This window comes from Leiobunum rupestre, chromosome 1 (assembly GCF_980474605.1).
Source record: "Leiobunum rupestre chromosome 1, qqLeiRupe1.1.hap1, whole genome shotgun sequence".
Taxonomy (NCBI): domain Eukaryota; kingdom Metazoa; phylum Arthropoda; class Arachnida; order Opiliones; family Sclerosomatidae; genus Leiobunum; species Leiobunum rupestre.
The window spans coordinates 36,892,039-36,913,175 of NC_143384.1; the positions used below are offsets into that span (position 1 = coordinate 36,892,039).

Genomic DNA, 21,137 nt, shown 5'->3' on the forward strand with positions numbered 1-21,137 from the left:
AATATTACACTTCAAACTAACTTTAAAAATAATACATTTAAAATTCAATTAAATTAAAAATATTACACTTCAAACTAACTTTAAAAATAATACATTTAAAATTCAATTAAATTAAAAATATTACACTTCAAACTAACTTTAAAAATAATACATTTAAAATTCAATTCAATTAAAAATATTACACTTCAAACTAACTTTAAAAATAATACATTTAAAATTCAATTAAATTAAAAATATTACACTTCAAATTCAATTAAATAAAAAATATTACATATAAATTTCAATTGAGAAAAATTAATATTAGCACAATTCTAATTGAATAACTTGAAATGTCGATTACAAAACGTACCTCGAAATAATAACATCAATTAACATCAATTCCGCTATTCAAAAATAACATGCCCCGGGTGAGGCTCGAACTCACGACCTTCAGATTATGAGACTGACGCGCTGCCTACTGCGCTACCGAGGCGGTTAGACGCGCCGCACTATTCTCTCAATATAAGTGCTTCCATCGACCCAACACAAAAGAAACTTTCTCCCAATTGGAACGAAGCCAATCAAAGGCGCGTAGACTCGACACTGATAAAACAAACTATTTCCCTTTACCTAAGTTTCCGGAAGAGGGTAGGCTACATAGAAGCGTTGGCAAAGGTAGACACTGATAATTCCGGAACGTTTTACACTATATTAAACAAACTGTCGCTTGTTCTAGTGAACTATTTTTTTAGGTCGGAGTATTGAGGCTACACTTTGAAAATTTAAATCTTGAACAGGAGGTGTAAAGAGAGTAAACTGATAAAATCGTCTGCTTATCAAGAACTTCTCTGATAAAATGGACACAGGCAGTCATTTTGGCAAAACATTTTTACCTTAAATCGAACTATTCGACCCCCCGGTCCCCCCCCCCCCCTTGAATCGGAGTAAAATGACGTCATAGGGTTACTCTTCTTACCCTACTCCTAAATCTCTTATCTATGCAATAGGGAAATATCACTCCGTAGCTTTGAGCATGGCCGCCATTGTGGGGGGAAATTTTTTATCAATAGGAAAAAGCACGGGTGACGTAGTGGCACGTCATACTGTAAACTCCCTATTAAAATGAAACATGTACCTTCCATTTGGCGCAAATTTCCCGCCAAATCGCGGATGACTACACGGTTCCAAGTTTACCGAGTCTATTACTTCGCTCACGGCCCACTGCGCATGCGCTCGCGTTCCTTCGGCCCGCTCAAAGAATTTGAAATCAATGCATTGGCGCGAAACTAAAGTTTAGCGATTAGTGTCATCGTCGTCCGCCGAGAGCGCTTCGTCCCAACCCTAAAAACGCGTCTTTTTACAACGGATTTAAGTCATTTAACATTATACTCTATAGTGGGAAACTCAACAACTGATGAGTACGTGCTGCTAAAAAGTACCTAAATATTCTTAAAGCTAATTTTTTTTAATTTTTTAATTATAATTGAGAGTTACATTTCCATTTATAACTTAAAAATTAGGTTTCAGCTCATTTTTTTTTTCAAATTGTTTAGCAAGAAAGTTAACCCTAGAAGGCCTAGATAGTTTTAGTTACAACTTTACCTTTACTTGAAGGCATTTTTTCATACATATAACTATATAAACTTCATTGTCTTATAAAGCAAATAAAAGGTTTATATAGGAGGAATTTGTTAATTTTTATTATAAATATGTTCTAAGATTTACATTGTTTGAAACCCTTTTAATAATAAGTTCCAACATATATTTATATGGTTTTGAATTTAATTTTTCATTAAGTCAATGGATTCACTAGATTATACAAACTATTGGAGCGTAGTAATACAGTTTACAAGTAATTAGAAATTAAATAATTTTTATTTGACAATTTAGTTACCCTTACTTAACTAGATTAAAATGCTTTTGCGTTGCGTTCCTTATAGCACGGCCAACTTTGATTTCTCTCGCGCTACAGCGGCCATCTCATTCGTTGACGTTTCTGTGCTAACCTATGAGCAAAAGATGTGTATGACGTCAGCGCCCCTAGCGGATTATTTTTTTTAGTATAGTTTTTACATTGAAGACAATATAACCACCGAGCGTGGCGCTGAACTCCTACACATTATAGTACAGTTTATAGGGGGAAAATCCTTGCTCGCGGAATTTCGACGAATGTGTTGGCCGTAGTAGCGCGAACAGCGCGTGATCAAAGTTGGCCGTGCTTATAGAGACTTGGAACTACCTAGCTTTGGCCATGGCCGCCATTGTGGTCATATTTTTCTCCCCACGATAAAAACTATTGAAAAAAAACTGTGACGTAGCACTGCCAAGTCCCAATTGTAAATCTAAAAAAGTGATGAAACTCTGCGAGAAAGATGGCTGAAAATCATATCTCGTGATAATTACAAAATAAATGACACATCAGCATCGAGTGTAGTATGCAGTTTACACTTAAGTGACACAGATTATCGTAAAGGTACAGAATTCATCTTTAAATGACAATTGTGGGGCTTGACATTTTCAAAGAACCTGTAAACAATTTGGATATAAATACACTGGAGTCTCTAGGCCCTTGGGGGTGGGATATAGTGACATGAAATTAAAAATTAGTCCACCCTAAAAATCTCATAGTAGCCCCCATAGATATAGGAAACGTATATAAAGGTCTAGATAAAATATTTCAAAGGGAGTGAATACGGAGGTGACAGCTAGCAGAAACGCGTAATTTCTGCACATTGAGTTGGGAATATTAATCTAGAGGTCCAATCAAAACGTCGTATTTTAGTATTTCGCGAAACAAGTTTTTAAAAATAAGAATACTGTCGTCTGCTCCCATCGGCGTCCCAAATACAGCCTTGGAAATAACGGTGGTCAGGTGGTCAAAGACCAGTTTATTAATTGCTCAGACCAGTTTATTTATTCAGAATTTGGGGGGTCACTGGTCACCGTGTCCAGTTTATTAATTCGAAATAATATCAAATAATAGGAGATGACTAGTTTATTAATTCAAAGTTTCTATCAATTTTGATTTTCCTATTCACTGGATTTCTATGTATCGCGTACTACCGTCGCACGTTGAGGCATTGCAGAGTACCTCGCTCGCATCCCTCGAATGAGTCAAACTGTCGAAGCCCCCTCTGGCCTCAAAGCCTCAAACTTGAAAACCTCATGTCTAGCTTTCCCCGGATTACGTTAGGCTACGCGGTAACGGACCGGGGCCTCGAGTAGAGAGAGAGAATACTTTAAATTACGAGGGTCTTCTAGGCTATGGCAGTAGTCTTATATGAGATATTGTGATACTCATAAAATAAAGTTAACTATTTTGAATACGTTTAAAATTAATGTTACCAACATAATCTAACTTCTAAACATGTATAGGTTTTTTTAGGCTTATAAAATGACATTAGAACATTTTATATGAGACCAGTTTAATAATTCATAAGCTAGGGGGACACTGGTCATAATGACCAGTTTAATAATTCATTATCTAAGGGGTCACTGGTCATACGGACCAGTTAAATAAAATACCTTATTTCCAAGGCTGCCCAAATAACGAGAAAACGTTATCATTCTACCCGTGGCGCCGTCTATCTCTCAATGGTTCCTTCAAATAAGACGCGTTTTCAAGCAAAAAGATTTTTTTTCTTCAAAATAATGGATGGCGCCACGGGTTATATGATAACGTTTGATCGTCATTTTAGAGCAGACGGCACATTCGTATTTTTCAAAAACTTGTTTCGCGGGGAGCAGATTTGATTGGATCTCTAGATTAATATTCCCAACTCAATGTTTCTGCAGGCTATCCTTATAAGGCGCTATCTATCGGTAAGAAAGCTCGTGCTATCGTCGCGAGAGCCATTGACTCCTGCTTAAAAACTATACTAAAAGACACCAAAAGATAGTGTCTTAAGACTACGGCCTGCGGAAAGGTCAAGCGCTTAGTACTAAAATGCTAAGAGAGCTCGCGCTCTTGGTCACGTGCCTTCCTCGGTGTCTGCTAGGTGTCAATTCCGTATTTTATGTTAGGCTTAGACGCCCCGAAATTTATCTAGACCTTTATATACATTTCTTATATCTATGGTAGCCCCTCAAAAATCTAAATAATGTTTAGTAATTTTCTTGCCTCTTAAAATTCAAGTAACCAAATTCAAACAAATAATATTGGATTTATTGATTAAACGAATCAAATTTCGAATTGGGACTTAATTTTCTCCACTCCTTAGTTAAACTATCAGACAGAGGTGGTTTAAAATACCCAAAGCAGAAGTTTGTCATGATTATCTCAATTGTTTTGAAATTCATAGAGGGAGCGATTCCATATTTACGAGAAACTCCTGGAACTTGGAACAAAATTCAATATTACCTATTCCCGAAACGGTCTAAATTCTAAAAGACTAAATGTTCTCTTTTACAGTGTGATTTCAATGACACTCATGCTTCAACTTCTGCAAAATTTATCTGCCACCTTTAGTTGATAATATATCACGGATAATTTCAGCTTGTTACGAGAAACTTAAAGAACTTACTTTTAATCCGCAATCGAGAAAGTTTCTCAAAATGTGAAACGTTCAATACAACTTTTACGGCAGTCATTTCTGGAAATATGTAAATAATAACTTTGTTTAAACTTCTCCATATTATGGATTGTCAATATTTAAATAATAACTTACTTTCAATTTCTCAGTTATTAAAATATTTGCTATTGGCTACAAGCGTAAATTGTGATTATTCAAGCAGTCTCTTTTCATCGACGTGTTGTCATTTGTCAACTGTAACGGCTGACTCAGTAGCGAGAATTTTTTCTAGGAACCTTGAGTAGAGAGAGCCGCTGACATCTTGGATTTTAAAATATTATTTTCGGCGGGAAAAACAAAAGTAAACATTTTTAAAAAGTGATTATAACGTATAAAAAGAGTTGATTTACCTTTCACTTCCTTGAAAATGCCGATTAATTCTCAATCTTTTTCATAATGAATAAAAAACTAGGGGCGTAGCCAGGATTTTGTTTCGGGTGGGGGGGGGGTCACACCATTGAAAAAAAGTAAAAAATAAAAATATTTGTACGTACGACCATACGTTTCGGGGGGGGGGGGGCAGGTGCCCCCAATACCCCCCGCCTGGCTACGCCACTGTAAAAAACCAACATATCTCCGTAGGATTCAATGTTAAAGAGGGGTCAGATTATAGCGCTACAGCCTACGTAGCGGCCACAAATGGAACTCACTATTTTGGGCTGATTGAGCGGGCCGCTATGGGGCGAGCTTCGCTTAAAAGTGTAAAATTTAAAATTACAACCAGTAGGCATATTTACCTATTGATAAAGCATATTTTCCCCATGAAATCATATAACTATTTCTTGGAATACAACGGGAACCTGCGAAGGGACACGTTAAAGCTTATTGTACTTAAACGCGAATAGTTATATTATACGTCTACCAAGTCCGCCAGCCGCTTAATCCGCCCGTGCACGGCTTAAAAACAAATTACGCTAAGCCTCGGTACGGCTCCCCGGCGCGCGCTCACTATGACAACGAGGCCAAGAGCACGTATTATTCCTATTAGTCCGAATGCGGGTTAATTAGCTAGATCAAAAAAATATTAGACCTGATCCAAACGCCGCCTAGCGTAATAATCTGTTTTCCGGGCTCAAGAAAACCCTTAGAAATACACTTAATCCGTTATGTCCAGAAAAACAACCTGAAATCCATTTAGAAATCGCCTGGTTTAGGCCCGTGCTGAGGGGATCTGCCTGTTTAGGTACATGCTGTAGAAATCAACCGCTTAAGGTGCATGCTGTAGAAATATACTTTTTAATATTATCCAACATCGAGATAACATTAGCCTAGCTGGGAAATCCCACCCGCTGATTAATTACATTCTCAGAAAAGGCTTAGGCAATATTAAAACTCTATCAAATATCAAAATACCACTTATACTTAAATAAATAATAATAATAATAATAATCCCACTGCTTAGATTGGTAGAAATATACTTAGAAATTCCACCTACTATAAATTCCTTTCGTAGCAGACGGCATTTTATAATTCAACTATCACTATCCATTTAGCTCAGTAACGAATTTAGACATGGTGCCATGACAGCGTGGGATCGGTTTAATAGAGCGTACAAATTACTATTCCAAGCCTTCATAATATAGGCAACACTACAATCTTTACTGTAGCGCCTGAGGGGCAGGTCACTTCCTTGATTAACGACGCACCCCTCAAAAGATTAAATCCGATTTAATCGTGATTATTTTAATTAAATTCAATTTAATCACGATTAAGTTGATCAAATCACGTTTAATCATGATTAGAATGTTTAAATCTGATTTAATCATGATTAAATGATTAAATCTGATTAAAATGATTAAATCTGTTTAAAATGATTAAATCCTGATTAAAAAATTTTATCGTGATTAGAATGATTAAATCGTACTTTAGTTTTGATTTTAATAATAAATTCTCTATTCGACCGATTATATTGATTAAATCGTGATTAAAATGATTAAATCTAATTAAAATGATTAAATCTAATTAAAATGATTAAATCTAATTAAAATGATTAAATTTTATTAAAATGATTAAATCTAATTAAAATTATTAAATCTAATTAAAATGATTAAATATAATTAAAAAGATTAGATCATGATTAGAATGATTAAATCTCGTTTAAATGATTAAATCCTGATTAAAAAGATTAGATCGTGATTAGAAAGATTAAATCTCGTTTAAATCGTGATTAGATTTTCTAATCTTGATTAGATTTTTTAATCTTGATTAGATTTTTTAATCTTGATTACCCTGATTTAATCATTTTACTATGATTAAGACGCACCCAAAATGGAAGTGACCTGCCCCTCGGTAGCGCCATCTACGACGGATATACCAAAACAGATACTATCTATAAATTTTCGAAACGTGAGAAATTTAAATTAAACAATTTATCTTTTTCGATGGGAATCAGAATCAGAATTTTTAATTATTTTGAAGGTTTACAAAAAATGATATTAACGGCTCAAGTCTTCTTGCATATACATTTATAAATAAAACTTTAACACAGAACATAAAAAAAAAGAATACAAATATTTAAGGTGGATCAACGAGTTTCAAAATTGCGCCACCAGGTGTAACATATTTTAGGGGTGAATGGCGCTATTTACGTTAATAACCAAGTGTTAGCAGACGATTTCTTGATTTGGCTCATAATCCCTTTAATAAACGCGTTTCCGTTAACATTATAAATGAGTGGTGCATTTCCCTTTAAAGGCCTAGGATTTCTTCTGCCAGTTTTCCTTTAAGTTTTCTTCCCGCCGCGCAAATATCCTGGTGGTAGGCCAACGTCTTCTGCGGTTGGTCTACCACCAGGATATTTGCGCGGCGGGAAGAAAACTTAAAGGAAAACTGGCAGAAGAAATCCTAGGCCTTTAAGATTTATTTTATTCCGTCAAACACGAGAAAATTGCAAGCACTTATCGTTCCAAATGGAATAAATTAATCGATTAAATTAAATCTAATTGCCTTCATTGAATAATATCATCGTCCCGGGTCAGCCGAATCAGATTCCTCGAACCAAGAACAAAGTCAATCTAATAGGCGAGCATCAGGGTAACAGATTCCGTTCAATTTGCAGGCTGGTCGCGGTTACAAGAGCAGTCCTCCGTTCTCCGGGCGGAGGACAAGCGATTACGGATCAGGAGGGGGCTTCAAGAGCGCCTCCCCCCACCAGGCGGCCGCCAAGATGCTCTTGCCTGGAGACGGGGTCGGCGTCTTCGGCCAATTCGGACCGATGGACGAGGGTCAAGCAACCGGACACGGGATAAACCAAGAACACGGTCAGTTCTCGTTTGTCATTGGGATTCGATTAGTCCATACCTCTACTTGGAATGCTTATCCTGGCGTATCGCGTATGGTAAGACCACTCTGGTGGGTTTGGCCACGAATACGAGAGAAAAAAACCCCTCTGCGCGCGCTCCCCTCTCACGTTGTTGTTTGTTAAGTTAACATAGTGACGTCAAAAAAACCGTCAGCCACATCTAAACGAAAATCTGCCACGATCAGCATTCCTAGTAGAGGTATCGATTCCTGGATTAGTTGATAAGGCTCAACATGTAAACCAGATAGTTTCAAACCCGATAATGTAGGGCTGACATTGTTCCATGTCGGATAATCTAGGGTTGAAATTATTCCCTGTAGGATAAATTGGGTCTTTAAATGTTCCCTATAGAATTATTTAGGTCTGATATTGTTCCATGTAGCATAATTAAGGTCCGAAATTGATCCTATATAGAATAATTTAGGTCTGATATTGTTCCATGTAGCATAATTAAGCTCCGAAATTGATCCCTGCAGGATAATTTATTTATCTGTAAAATGGAGAAAAAATGTCAGGGATAAGTCAGGGATTTAAATAATTTCGTAGAAAGTCAGGGATAAGTCAGGGATTTTAGTTAGTTAAGCAAACCACACCTTCACTAAGAATTTTTGACCTAAAATAATAAAACAAATGTCCAAAAATGTAACCAAAAAGGTCAGGAATATTGGCAAAAGTTGGTCAGGGATAACCTGGAAAAGTCAGAGATTTTAGATCAGAAAGTTTCGTACGAGCCCTGTAATTGTTCCCTGTAGGATAATTTATGCCCCAAATGGTTCCCTGTAGGATAATTTAGGATAAAATTGTTCCCTGTAGGATAACGTAAGATTGAAATTGTTCCCTGTAGGATAACTTAGAATTTAAATTGTTCGTTGTAGGATTTTCCAGTGGCATTATAAAGAATAAATCGAGTTTATTGCTTTGGTGAAATTCTTCCACAGGTGTGCTCAAAATCGGAGGCGACCGAGGCAGGAAAGACACTTTCTTCGGAAGCATGGTCGGAAAGCAACACTTGGATTCGAACCCGGGACCCTTCGCAGTTGGCTCGACTCGGTACTCGCGGGGAGGAAAAGACGAGGTGAGTCAAACAATTACTTTCACTTAATGCAACCGAAATCAGTGCCCTCTCTTGGCAAAAATGCACAACAGACGACAATCAAACATGTGGTCAGAAAGCTCGCAGGCATATCCAAAAAGTGGTAGTGGTTCAACAAGTCGATTCGTAAAGTCAGTGGATGAAAAGGCTTAGCGCCGGGTTCAATCCCAGCTTGTGGCCCTGAGTCAAAGCTCGGAACCACTACTTCCGCGTTTCCTTCCCGAGTTCTTCAGTTTCCTTCCAATTGTTGAAGTTAGCGGTAATAGTGAGTGTAGGGAGCTGTTGGCTCGCGTGGCTTGAAGGGCTTGAAGGGCTTGCCACCACCCTCATTCGCGTTGTAACTTGTAACACGGCCACCTGATTTAAAAGACATTAAAAGTCGGTAGCTGATTTAGGGCTCGGCTAGTCTGCTAACACGCTCCTCAATTTGTTTATTAACGTAACTAGCGCCAATCACCCCTAGCTTCTGCTAAACCTGGTGGCGGATATGTTAAATTTCACTATAAATTGGGCAGTGTATGCTTCCTTTAAGGGAAGACAACGTAACAGACATTAAGTCTTTCCGAGATAGCGGGATAATAGAATTTTTCACCCACTGATTTCCGAAATCAAGCCCCGCTTTTTCTAAAAATAAAACAATTAAACCCAAAATAGCAAAAAAAAAAGAACAACAACATTACGTAAAAGTTCCAAAAAAAAAACTAAAAAGTGAAAAACCCTTTTACCAACCGTCGCAAATTCCTAAAGAAACGTTTCCAAACTTACCCTAAAAAAAGGTAATATTTTAAAAGGAAAGTTTGAAGTTTTTCTCAAACTGAAAAACCATGAAAAGCAGACTGTCTTTAATACAGCGCCGCCTTGTGGAGATTAAAAAACCGCGAAGAAGCAAGGGTTCCACTCATAACCTCCACAAAAGAAAATATATTAAGTGAGGCTAATTTCAAGCCAAACTAAAAATAAGCCGCGCGGGAACAAAAAGGAAAAAAAAATCGAAACAAGCTGGTCGAGTCAAAAGAAGGTTTCGCACCTTGTACAAGAGTGGCTCAATATTACAGCAGGGGGGTTAGGGGTCACTCGCGTGTTACGTCAAATATTTTTATTATCATATTCAGTAATATAGGGTAATTTGTGACCGGAAACTTCAACACTTTACTAAATTAGTTTTAATTTAATTAAACAATATAACGAAGTATTTGTTTTAATAATTAAGAGCTACAGCGTAGTGAAGTAGACAAAAAATTGTCACATGACCTCCCGTATTTTTTAGAAACACTTGCCTACTTTTTAGTAGATTGGCTAAGCATATTCATAATCCTAACTTGACCAAAATCAACCCCCTTGCTATTAATTACTTTAATAACAAGAAAAAATATTTTATTTTATATTGTAATATCCCTAGTTTTTGGAACCGTAAGTGGGTTTAATCAAACATCCACAAAAAAATCTTGTGGCCCTCGAGCTAAGCTTAAAATTATTTTGAATTTATTTCCTAGTTTACGCAATCACGCTAGCAATTTTATCAAATCTTTTATATAAGTATAATATTAGTTAACTTAACAAAACTATTCTTCTAAAAAAAGGTTCAAGACCACTATATTTATTAATACTAAGACTGGGGGGATACCCAAAAATCTCAATCCTATTACCATTGTTCTACTTTATCCAGAGATTTCTAAATCAGCGGTTCCCAATTTGTTTTTTCTATGGAACCCTAAATTATCCACCTAATTCTGGTGGCACCCCAACTTATTTTTTTACTTATCTTAAAAGATTCTTGACACAAACCAAGATGGCCGCGCTGTCAATTCTCGGAACCCCTGTGACCCTTCCACGAAACCCCTGTGACCCTTCCACGAAACCCCTGTGACCCTTCCACGGAACCCCTGTGACCCTTCCACGGAACCCCTGTGACCCTTCCACGGAACCCCTGTGACCCTTCCGCGGAACCACTGGCTGAAAACTCGGAACAACTCCTTCCGCGTTTGAGTTTGCAAGTTCTCTCCACCCCTGGTTTAAGGGGTTTCCCCCGATCTCTTGGGTTTCCCCTTCCATAAAAACTTGTAGAGGTTAACGGTAATAGCGAGTGTAGGTAGCTGTTGGCTCGCGAGGCAGGAAGGGCTGGCCAACACCCTCCTACGGATTGTAACCCGACCACCTGAATTAATGGCTTTAAAAGTCACTTGATGACTACGGCCTAAGGTGGTGCCTTGGGTATTAGCCTAGCTGATTAACAAAGCTCTGTCTTCTGACGTAAGAGCAACGTGTTAAATTTATACTTTTGATTCATTTAATTTTATAGAACCAAGAATGTCGAGACGATTTTCAGTTTTAAGAATTAGGCATTGGGTATTATCCTAGCTGATTTTTATTATTAACCTCAGGGTTCCATGGAACACCTTTTAGGAACCGCTGTACTAGATAGCTACAACGACATAAACACCGTACCCAATTCCATACTCTGCGTCCGCTCAATAAAAAGTGAGGCGCAAGGCGAAAAAGTATCCCTTTTAATAACAGCGGTTCAGAAAGGCCCATTCTCCGTCTCGACCAGTGGCTAAATATAAAATTTCTCCCGAGTGAGAAAGAGGGGCTCGTGTTTCGAGTGAGAGTGGGGGCCCGCCCTTTTCCGTTACGCCACGCCCCCTTTTCACACACTTCCCCCACGCGTTCAACTTCACTACGTTCCCCGTAAAAGGTTTCGAGCCATTATTCTAGACGACAATCACCATGCCCGAAAACTCTATTGTTGAAAGTGATATTTTACAATATCCCCCCCCCCCGTCCCGTTTTAAGTGCTATAAGGTAGTTTGCTAAATTACGTTTTCACACGCCACTGATTTTCGACCACCACGTCGCTTTGCACCGCGTAAAGTATACGTGACGAATACGCGATTGTATTACCTTTGTGTACAAGTAACTTTAGGAGGTTAGGGTAAAAATGAACAACGTTATTTTGCATAGCGTAACGTAGCGGTATTTCCTATATTTCATAAGCGGGAGTAGGGACAACTGAGATTGGTGGTGTTTCTTTTCAGCTGAGATGTTTTCTTTGTGTTAGGGAAATTATTAGTTTCTTTATTAGCGGATTTTTCTTTCAAATTGTTATAGAAATTGACGCGGTTACTTGGTTGCGGTGTCGATCGCTGGTTTGTTCGGCTCGCGATTTGGATAACGGTGTCAGGTTGGGTTGGTTCGATATTGATTGATTTCGCGTATTTGATCCGAAATAGAAAGAATGGTTGCCATGGAAGCTATTTTAAGTCATTTATTGATTTGTTTTGAGGAAATTGTTAATTGATTAATCATTAAAGAAGAATTTATATACTTCATGAAATGGATATGCTGTTTTGGAATGTAGGTAATGTCCGATAATAAAATTAATTAATTTTACGAATAATTCGATAGTGACAATATACTTTACAGGGGTTAATTTAAAAAAGGCCAAAGAATTTACTGACTTTATATATCGTAAACAATATTATTATTATTAATAATAACATAAGTGTATAATATTGGGAAAATAAGTGTGACACTTCCTATTCTTCACGTGTAAACGTTTTACTGGGGGCTATTTACAAGACAGACTGCATTACGGGCTTCTTCCTATTCTTCACATGCAAAAGTTTTCACAAGACAGACTGCATTACGGGCTTCGTCGCCGTTTTGCGTCCGCTCGCTAACGCGTCACACGTAGACTTTGATAGCGCCTCGCTAGGGGGAGATTTTCTTCTTGTGATGACGTCACTCCGTTACTAGCTCTCAGTAAAATATTCCCTAAAGTGACAAACTTATGGAATAATATTATAGACTTATGATAATAATAACAATATTATTATTAGATTAAAAGTAAAAAAATACACTTAAATTTGCACCTGTTTTATTTAATATTATTATTATTAATTAATAGTAATAAAAATTACAATAATAATAATAATAATATTTGACTATATGCTTCAAATGGCTTTGTGATCAGTTTATTAGGGTCATAATTTTCAGATATCTGATCAAGTTTAATTTTAGATTCCCTTCGCTCGGCAATCTGAATCTGATTTCGAATAATAATCCCAAGTAACCGATGAAGCATCTGAAAATCCGCTCACCTCAGATCTGTTATTTTAAAATGAATTCAGATTAGTTTCGGGTTTAAACTGTGTTCCATTTGAACGCTTATCAACTGATTTGATAAAATCTGAACGTAAATGCGTATAATCTGATATCAGATCTATCATAATTTTTAACTCTGTTCAGATAACGCAACTGTTATTTGTTAGGTTAGCAAAAATTTAAAAGCAAGGCTTGTTATAAAAACAGCTGAAACTCCGTTGAAACAATATGTATTTAACGTCATTATTTCTATTCGTTCATCCATAAACAACAGTCACCCGCTCAACACGAAACACCGGCACTATGTCTACACAGGCGCTTACCGTACCCACTCCCCGGTATAACGCCAACTAGCGGCTAACCGTAAAACACCAAAAAAATAAGTCAATATACTAAGAGTAACCTGACACTGCAACAACGCGATAGGAAGGCCGCTTCCTAACGACTTATTAGTACCAAGTAACGAAGAGCGAAATCCGTGTTAAACTTGTCACTAGGGTTATGCGCGTAGAGAGTAAATTTTATCGTAAGATTTATAAAGCGGATTAAAGTAGTCAGTGCCTCTCGAAGCTAGTTAGGATTAATTCTATAAATAGGCAGTACTGAGTCCAACGAAGGGTGGAAATTCGATCCGTAGAGGTTGCTAGGCGTATTAAAGTAGTCGCTAACCAAATACTAGTCGTTACTATTATTTTATCCATCCATTCGAAAACATTTATCAGGATGTAAGGAATTTTCGTAACTCGTAATTGACAGTACGCAATCTAAGAGGAGGTAGTAAATCGGTCCGTTCGATTTGAAAGGCGGATTGAAGTAGTCGATGGCGAAATAAACAGACTGGAAGGATCTATAGTCGTTACTATTATTTTCTCCAGTCAATCGTAAACATTTAATAGAGAGAGCTTAATACGCCCGTATTGAGAAAACGTTCCTCGTATCCGCCTTTCACTAGGCATTTTCTAAGCCTAAAAACGTCTAGCTGTAAGCTTAAGAAATGCCTGGTAAAAGCCTGATAGTCAAGTATACGGATAGTTCTTAACTTCGCTGTTAGGTTCAATAAAGGATTGAATGCTGGCGACTCCGCCGCAACAGTGATTCATTTTAGGCAACAACCGTGCCAACAGGGTTGCCAGGCAGAAGTGACTTCCAAAATTTTGAAAATAAAAGTATCCCAAATTGAATTTTTTTAATACCCCTAATTATTTTAACGATTAAAAAAACAGTAGAAACTATTAAAGAAACCCCAATTATCTACCAAGTAATTTTATTAATTAATATTATTACTAAAATTATGTATTTATATCTAACGCTGTACCAATATGCTCATACCCTTACAAATAAATCAAATCTTATTTTTCCTCTAAAACTGACGTCATCCAAGGCGGGTTACATAGATATAAATACATATTTTGTATTTTCGACGGGAATCAATACTTCTACTAGGAATGCTTATCCTGGCGTATCGCGTAAGGTAAGACCACTCTGACGGCTTTGGCCCCGCCTACGAGATAAAAAATCCCTTTTGCGTGCGCTCCCCTCTCACGTTGTTGTTTGTTAACATAGTGACGTAAAAAAAGTCGTCAACCACATCGAGACGAAAATCTACCGCGATAAGCATTCCAAGTAGAGGTATTGATTCCGGCCAAATTGACAACTTGGTATATAATAGAAACTCAGCTGGATAAATAATAATAAACTAACCGTGGCAAATTGCATTTCTATAATTTCCTAAAAATGACTAAATTAGAGTGAGACTGAGTGCTCATTTCCCGAACTAAAATTTTAGCTCAAGTTGGTCAACTTAGTTTGTACTTCCGCGTTGAGTTTGCAAACTATCTCCCCATTGGTTAGAGGGGATTTTAAAAGGCATAGAAAGTCGTTAGATGACCTATGCCTAAGGTGATGCCTAGGTTATTATTATCCTTTCACAGGGCTAACACCGTTTAATTAAACGCCTATTTCAAAATAACGTTGAAATTTTAAATGATACAAAAACCGCTAAAAATAGGATTTTATTTATGCTGAATTTTTCTTCTTAACTAAATAAACGCCATCTAGTATACAAAAAGAATCAACCCTCTAATGGATTCGCTCTAAATGTTTGTTTCTCTGAGAACAATTATCTGAATCCATTTATTAACGACATCTATTCGAGAATTGTTTTGAACTATTTTTGACGCAAATCTGTTGGTCGAGCTAAATTAAAAGTAAAATTGGACTTTTCCAATAGCATAAGTCATATTGTAACAATACATAGTTTGCACTTAAGAGGCATGGAAACCGGGAGGGGAGTCAATAATTCAAGCCATTTCGCGCGTAGCTAATAAATAAGCAGCCATTTTGTTGGTCAGCTCGTCGAAACGACAAAACGTACGAAACATAGATTTATGCTTCAAAATGTTTACATTAATATCGTTATGGGCCCTAAACAAAACCAGATACGATTTTAAACCCGGGTTATTTAAAAACAAATATCAAATGACGACAGGAATATCTACGAAAAGAAGTTGGCAAAGTTTATCAAATTACGCCTTTGCGGTGATCACTTTTACAAATAGTTTCGGTATTGAATAAAATGAAAATTTTGGTCTCCCGTTCTAATAGACCTTTCTATAAATTCCTAGCTTAACAAGTCAAACACTTTCACAAAGACAACTTAGCGCTACTTCAGTGGGACTTGCAAACTTATTTAATCTTTGGTTTAAATAATTCTGTTTATGTTCATTCCTTTTTTTATTGGTACTTTCTGAAGCGTCACCCATAAACCCGATTTTCAAAATATAGCTAATATGTGAAGATAGTATATTTCAAAATATAGTTTGTCCTTAAAGGCCGACTACATAGTTATTTGGTTTACTCTGTCTTTTACTGGTAGCTGGCTGCATGCATAGCACCAACGTCTTGCAACGAGCCTACTTCCAGTGAAAGACAGAGTAAACCGAATAACTATGTAGTCGGCCTTTAACTGAACTATTTAAAAAATTAATGAGATATAGTTAATTAACTTTTTATAATGGTTTGTATAAAACTATAACCGTTAAATGGGTAGGAATTTGATTAAAAATCCACTATTTATCCAGACAACTATAGGTTGGCAGGTTTGCCAGATAATCCTTTTATGAGCCTCCCTGGTTCATGGAAATTCGGGCCAAACCTTCTGCCTCTCTGTACACAAAAGTAAATAAGTACATAAGTAGTATTTTATAGAATGGTCTATTGAGCTACTCGAACAATTTTTAACAAAACAATTAACGAATTTTAACGTGAAACTAAGTCCTTAATTATTTGAAAATAAATTAAATCAGCAGACAGACGATTGAAACTGTTAACCCTCTCGTATTACTAAGAAATCTACGCCAGCAAAATGGCGCCATTGTACGATTCATTCTAGCTCAAATTACATATTTATTCTTGGTGCATATTTATATACTTGGAACTGAGTCATTGATGGCGTAGGGATGTAAACTATGTAACTGGATTTGCAACCGAACTGAGTACAATATTAGCGTCCTTGGAATAAGTTAATTTTGCCTCTGGCATATTTAGACATTAGGGGATTCTGCGTTAAACAAAAACTTGATTACGCAATAGCTATGAAAATCAGATGAGTGATAGTTTGGGTTAAATACCAAAATTATTTTAATTATGTTACTTATATAACATAGGTATTTAGATAAAACAAATAGAATAAAAATATGGAAATACTAAAATATTTTTATTTTGTTACGAGCGCAAGTTTCATTAGAGCTAGTGAAGTGGAAAACAAATGAAATTGGAAGAAACGATATTTTATGGCAAAAATATACAGGGTTTTCCAAAATGTGATGCAAAAATTTGAAGGAGTTGTAGGGGGAGAGTTGAGAAGTATGCCTGTTTTTTCCCCATTTTCCTACGATGAGTTAAAAGAGCACCAGAGAGATTCAAAGTGTGGCCTACTAGCCCCCGGAAGTAGGCTGCAACAAGCGCGAAACCAAGCAGCAGGGACTTTAAATACTGTTTAAGTTTACTTTTTTAAACTGTTTACCTCAATTTATTTACAAAGTCCTTTTTTACCTATCACACGAACCCAAACCTTAATGTTCGCATTTCCCTGCTGCTTGATTTTGCGCTTGTGGCAGGCTACTTCCAGGGGCTAGTAGGCCACACTTTGAAGCTCTCTTTTAACTCATCGTAGGAAAATGGGAAAAAACAGGCATACTTCTCAACTCACCCCCTACAACTCCTTCAAATGTTTGCATCACCTTTTGAAACACCCTGTATGTATGGCTAGATCAGTTTGCCCATGGTTAGAGCCTAGCGCCGCCGCTGAGTCATTAACTTTTAAGTGCGCCGGCGACGCCGCCGCCGATAAATTTGGATCTTACCGCCGAATTTGTTTTGGAGATTTTCTACGTAACTATTTTTTTCCATTAAAAACATTTTGGAATTTTTCCTCCCAAATTTTCAAAAGAGGGGATGAAACTTTCGCTTCTTCACTCTGAAAAAAATTCAACGCCGCCGAGGATTTTTGAAAATCGGTGCGGCGCGCCGCCGCCGGGCGATTTTCTGTTCTCATTGTATGGCCAAATAATATACGAGAACTAGTTCGTGTAACTCGAGAAACGGTTGGAAAGGGGTTCTTTGAATTTAATCGAAACAGAGCGGCCAAATTTCCCAGAAATCCTAATGAGGCGATGCGGATTTCTTGAGAAGTTCCTTTTTATATTTTATGTTTGGGGGGAGGATATATATTAGAACACAGAGCAAGAATTAGAATAGGACGGATACGGCGTTCGGTTACTCAGTAATGTTTTCTGTAACGCGAGCCCAACTGGAATAAAACGCTCTTAATGGACAGTTTTGGGAATACTTTCATTTTGGTGGGCTTAGTTCGAAATTATTTTTATTATTTTGACCCGCGTCATTAATCGCGTCGGTGTGTTTCGGGGCTCAAATTTGAAACCCCCATGGATCAAGAAGGGGGAAGGAAAAGGGTCACAGGTGTGAACTTCAATCGCCTCGAAAGACGTCAATGAGATACCACGATGATTGGGCTGTGTCTTAGAGCGTGAAGGGGATTACCATCTAGGAGCAACAAACACAAGGAGAACGCAGCTAGCCTTTAAACACGCTAGCGCATTGTTGTGTACAAATTTCATTGGACGAACCTTTACGCTGAACGTTTTACGGAAATGGGGAAGACAATTTCCGAATTTTCCAATTCCGACGGCAGCAGGCGCTAAAGCATCTAACCAATGAAAAATGTACGCGAGAAAAAGCACGACTTTTGACGGGTTGCGTTCTCCTTGTGTGGGCAGTGCTGTGTTTGTTGCTCCTAGTTGCCAGCAACGCCAAAACTCTTCTCACAGTTGTATTTAAAAGTGGTTTTGGGTTTCAAGGAGTTGCAAAACGTCATATTTATCTTGAACCTCAAGAGGAAGGGTTGCAAAAGTGGCTTTTGGACTAAAAAGGTGGTTAAACAGTTTGCATGCCATGATCCCACCCATCCTGCAAACGCCTTTGAAAGCCAATGCTTGTGGCACTGGGTGAAAACTTGGAACCACTCCTTCCGCGTTAAGTTTGCAAGTTCTCTCCCCACTGGTTTAAGGGGTTTTCCCTCGTGTTCTTCAGTTTCCCCTTTCCATAGAAACTTGTTGAGGTTACCGGTAATAGTGAGTGTAGGGAGCTGTTGGCTCGCGTGGCATGAAAGGCTTGCCACCACCCTCCTACCCATTGTAACACGGTCACCTGATTTAGGGCCATTAAAAATCATTCATTTTTAAGTTTCTTAAAACAAAATTTCATTGTTTAATTTAAGTAGAGGTCGGGGATGATTAACTTTTATTCTATAGATAAAGCTCTCAAAATTATTCGTAAAATGTTTTGATCAAGTAATTTATATTTCTGTATTATTCGATTAATTTTTTGATAACTTTATAAAATTAATCTAAAAAACGACGTTTTTTTCGATAAAAAGCTCAAATTTTACGAGTAATACATGTTTTTTAATCATTTTCCGAAATATTAACCGGTAAATTTCTTTGTTTACATTTTTTGCCCAAAAAAATCAATTTAAACATGGATAATGTTAACGTAGGCAGCGGATTAACCGTCCCCGACCTCTAAATTTAAGAATTTATTCTTAAATGATGAAGACCTTAAATAAAACATTTTAATTAAACCAAAATTTCTACATTTATTTTCTTTCAATGAATATTACAGTACTTAAATAAAAGTATCTCGACTATATTTGGGGTCTATGGTAGTACGAAGGATATTATCAAGAAGGTGTTGTATATTTTACTTACAAGGGGAGTACCCGAGGTGTTTATTGCCAATTTTGTTCAAATTCGGGCGTAATGTAGACCCATGGACTAATTAATGTATACACAGGGACGGTCCGCACAACGCTACTCTCTCATAAAATCGGCGACTAAGTCTTGTTAATGCTGTTCCCTCTTTTCCTCCCCCCTTAAGCAAAGTTAGCCGAGTCAAAACGTCATCAAACGGAAAAACGATGCTGCCCTCTATCTGCAAGTCTTGGAGTCTATCGATGTTGGCGTCTGCTTATGATTTGAAAAACAAACGTTTTTTTCGTTCATTTGAATAAGGTGTATGATTTAGGAGCTTTAATTTATTTAAGTAGTTTTACAAATTAATTATGAGGAAAAAGCTGTGTGTTTACCCTTCGTGTAAAAGTGATTCGAAGTATTGTCATAAAGAACACACGAAAGATTTCTTTATACCTTTCCTGTTCATCTTTTTCTAAGCCTTGTCCAAAAAAAATCCTTTATTTACCATTATCGGAATCACTTAAATCCACTTTTTTAATCTTCTTTTTGTCTGGAGAAATTGAGAATAACGTCTCGAATGTATGTAAAAATTAATATCAATCAATTTAATTGTTAATATAAATGAATACATTTACCAAACGCACGTGGAGCTTACAACATCGCCGGCAAGGCGACTGCTTTTTTTTTGTTCCCTTAAACCTTTCCTCCCGTTTCCATCCCCCTTGACTCAGTTTGTCGTTATTTCGCACAATCGCCGCTCGAGGGCACATTTAGCAATCGCTAGCCGCTAAATTTCCTATGCGGACCGTCCCTGTGTATACATTAATTAGTCCATGGTAGACCTATATGCAACATGGCAACCGAAAATATTTTTGACCACTTAAAACCAAAATCTCCATTTAAAAAAGCATGGGATTTTCTCAGTTTCACAGGGGTACCTACGAAAATTAAAAAAAAAAAAATTGGACCATATTTAGGTAAATTTCATCTAGTTTGGGTAAATTGGAAACTTTTTGGGGTAAAATCAGCGCCGTAACCAGCCTTAAAATTTGAGTAGGGCACTAGTAGGGCACTGTTTTCAGTGGCGTAGTATGAGCGAGCGAGGCGCTCCGCAATGTATATTTTTAAATAGACCTTTCCTACTGTTCGTTACGGGGAAGGAAAACTGTTTTTGCAAGGATATTTTAGATCAACGTTATATATATTACCAGAAATACATGAACCGAAATTATCAGCGACCTATCCCGCTTATACTAAAGGCGTTTTCCCCGTCTCCCCCTCTCTTTACTCGGTTGTAGTCCCCCCCTCCGCGGAATGCAATCCTCTACGGGTCCGTGGTACAGATTTGAATACTCACCCTGGTGGCCGCCGTGAGAAACTTTAAAAAAACATGGACTAAAAAAATACTTAAAAAGTACCTTTTTCAGTCAGTGTAAAGAATTACAGCTACCATTATATCAGATATCAATTTAGTTCAAATTAAAACGTCAAAATGTCAATTAAGGAGGCTTTTACCCAGTGCAATATGTTTCTAATTAACAAGCCTAAAGTGAAGGATAAATCGGTGGTTTGTAATTTGATTAAAAGTAATGTAAATTCAAAAGAATTTACAACATCACAAACTAAGACTGTTAAGCCTTTGACCATAATACGTTCGATAATTTGACCTTCGTTCAACTGGAACTATTTCATTTTTCACTCACTAGATGGCATAATACTCTACCCGGCATGCACTCAAAAATATACCTTGGCCGCGGGTGGGTTGAAATATTTGAATGCTTCCTTGTCACACTCCCCTAGCGCTGTGGGAAAACGCC

The 21,137-nt window shown here is 37.2% G+C and overlaps 1 protein-coding gene and 1 non-coding gene across 4 annotated transcripts in view; one reads left to right on the forward strand and one right to left on the reverse strand.

Moving 5' to 3' along the window:
- Positions 1 to 21,137, forward strand: part of LOC149962262 (uncharacterized) — a 119,415-nt gene that overhangs the window by 45,355 nt on the left and 52,923 nt on the right. For all 3 annotated transcript variants that reach the window (XM_090167599.1, XM_090167597.1, XM_090167598.1), the window contains 2 exons: positions 7,609 to 7,810; positions 8,790 to 8,926. In XM_090167599.1, coding sequence (XP_090023725.1) covers positions 7,609 to 7,810; positions 8,790 to 8,926 — 339 coding nt within the window. The remainder of the gene's footprint in view (positions 1 to 7,608; positions 7,811 to 8,789; positions 8,927 to 21,137) is intronic.
- TRNAM-CAU (transfer RNA methionine (anticodon CAU)) lies at positions 400 to 472 on the reverse strand. The gene has a single exon. It is a non-coding gene; the product is annotated as a tRNA-Met (tRNA).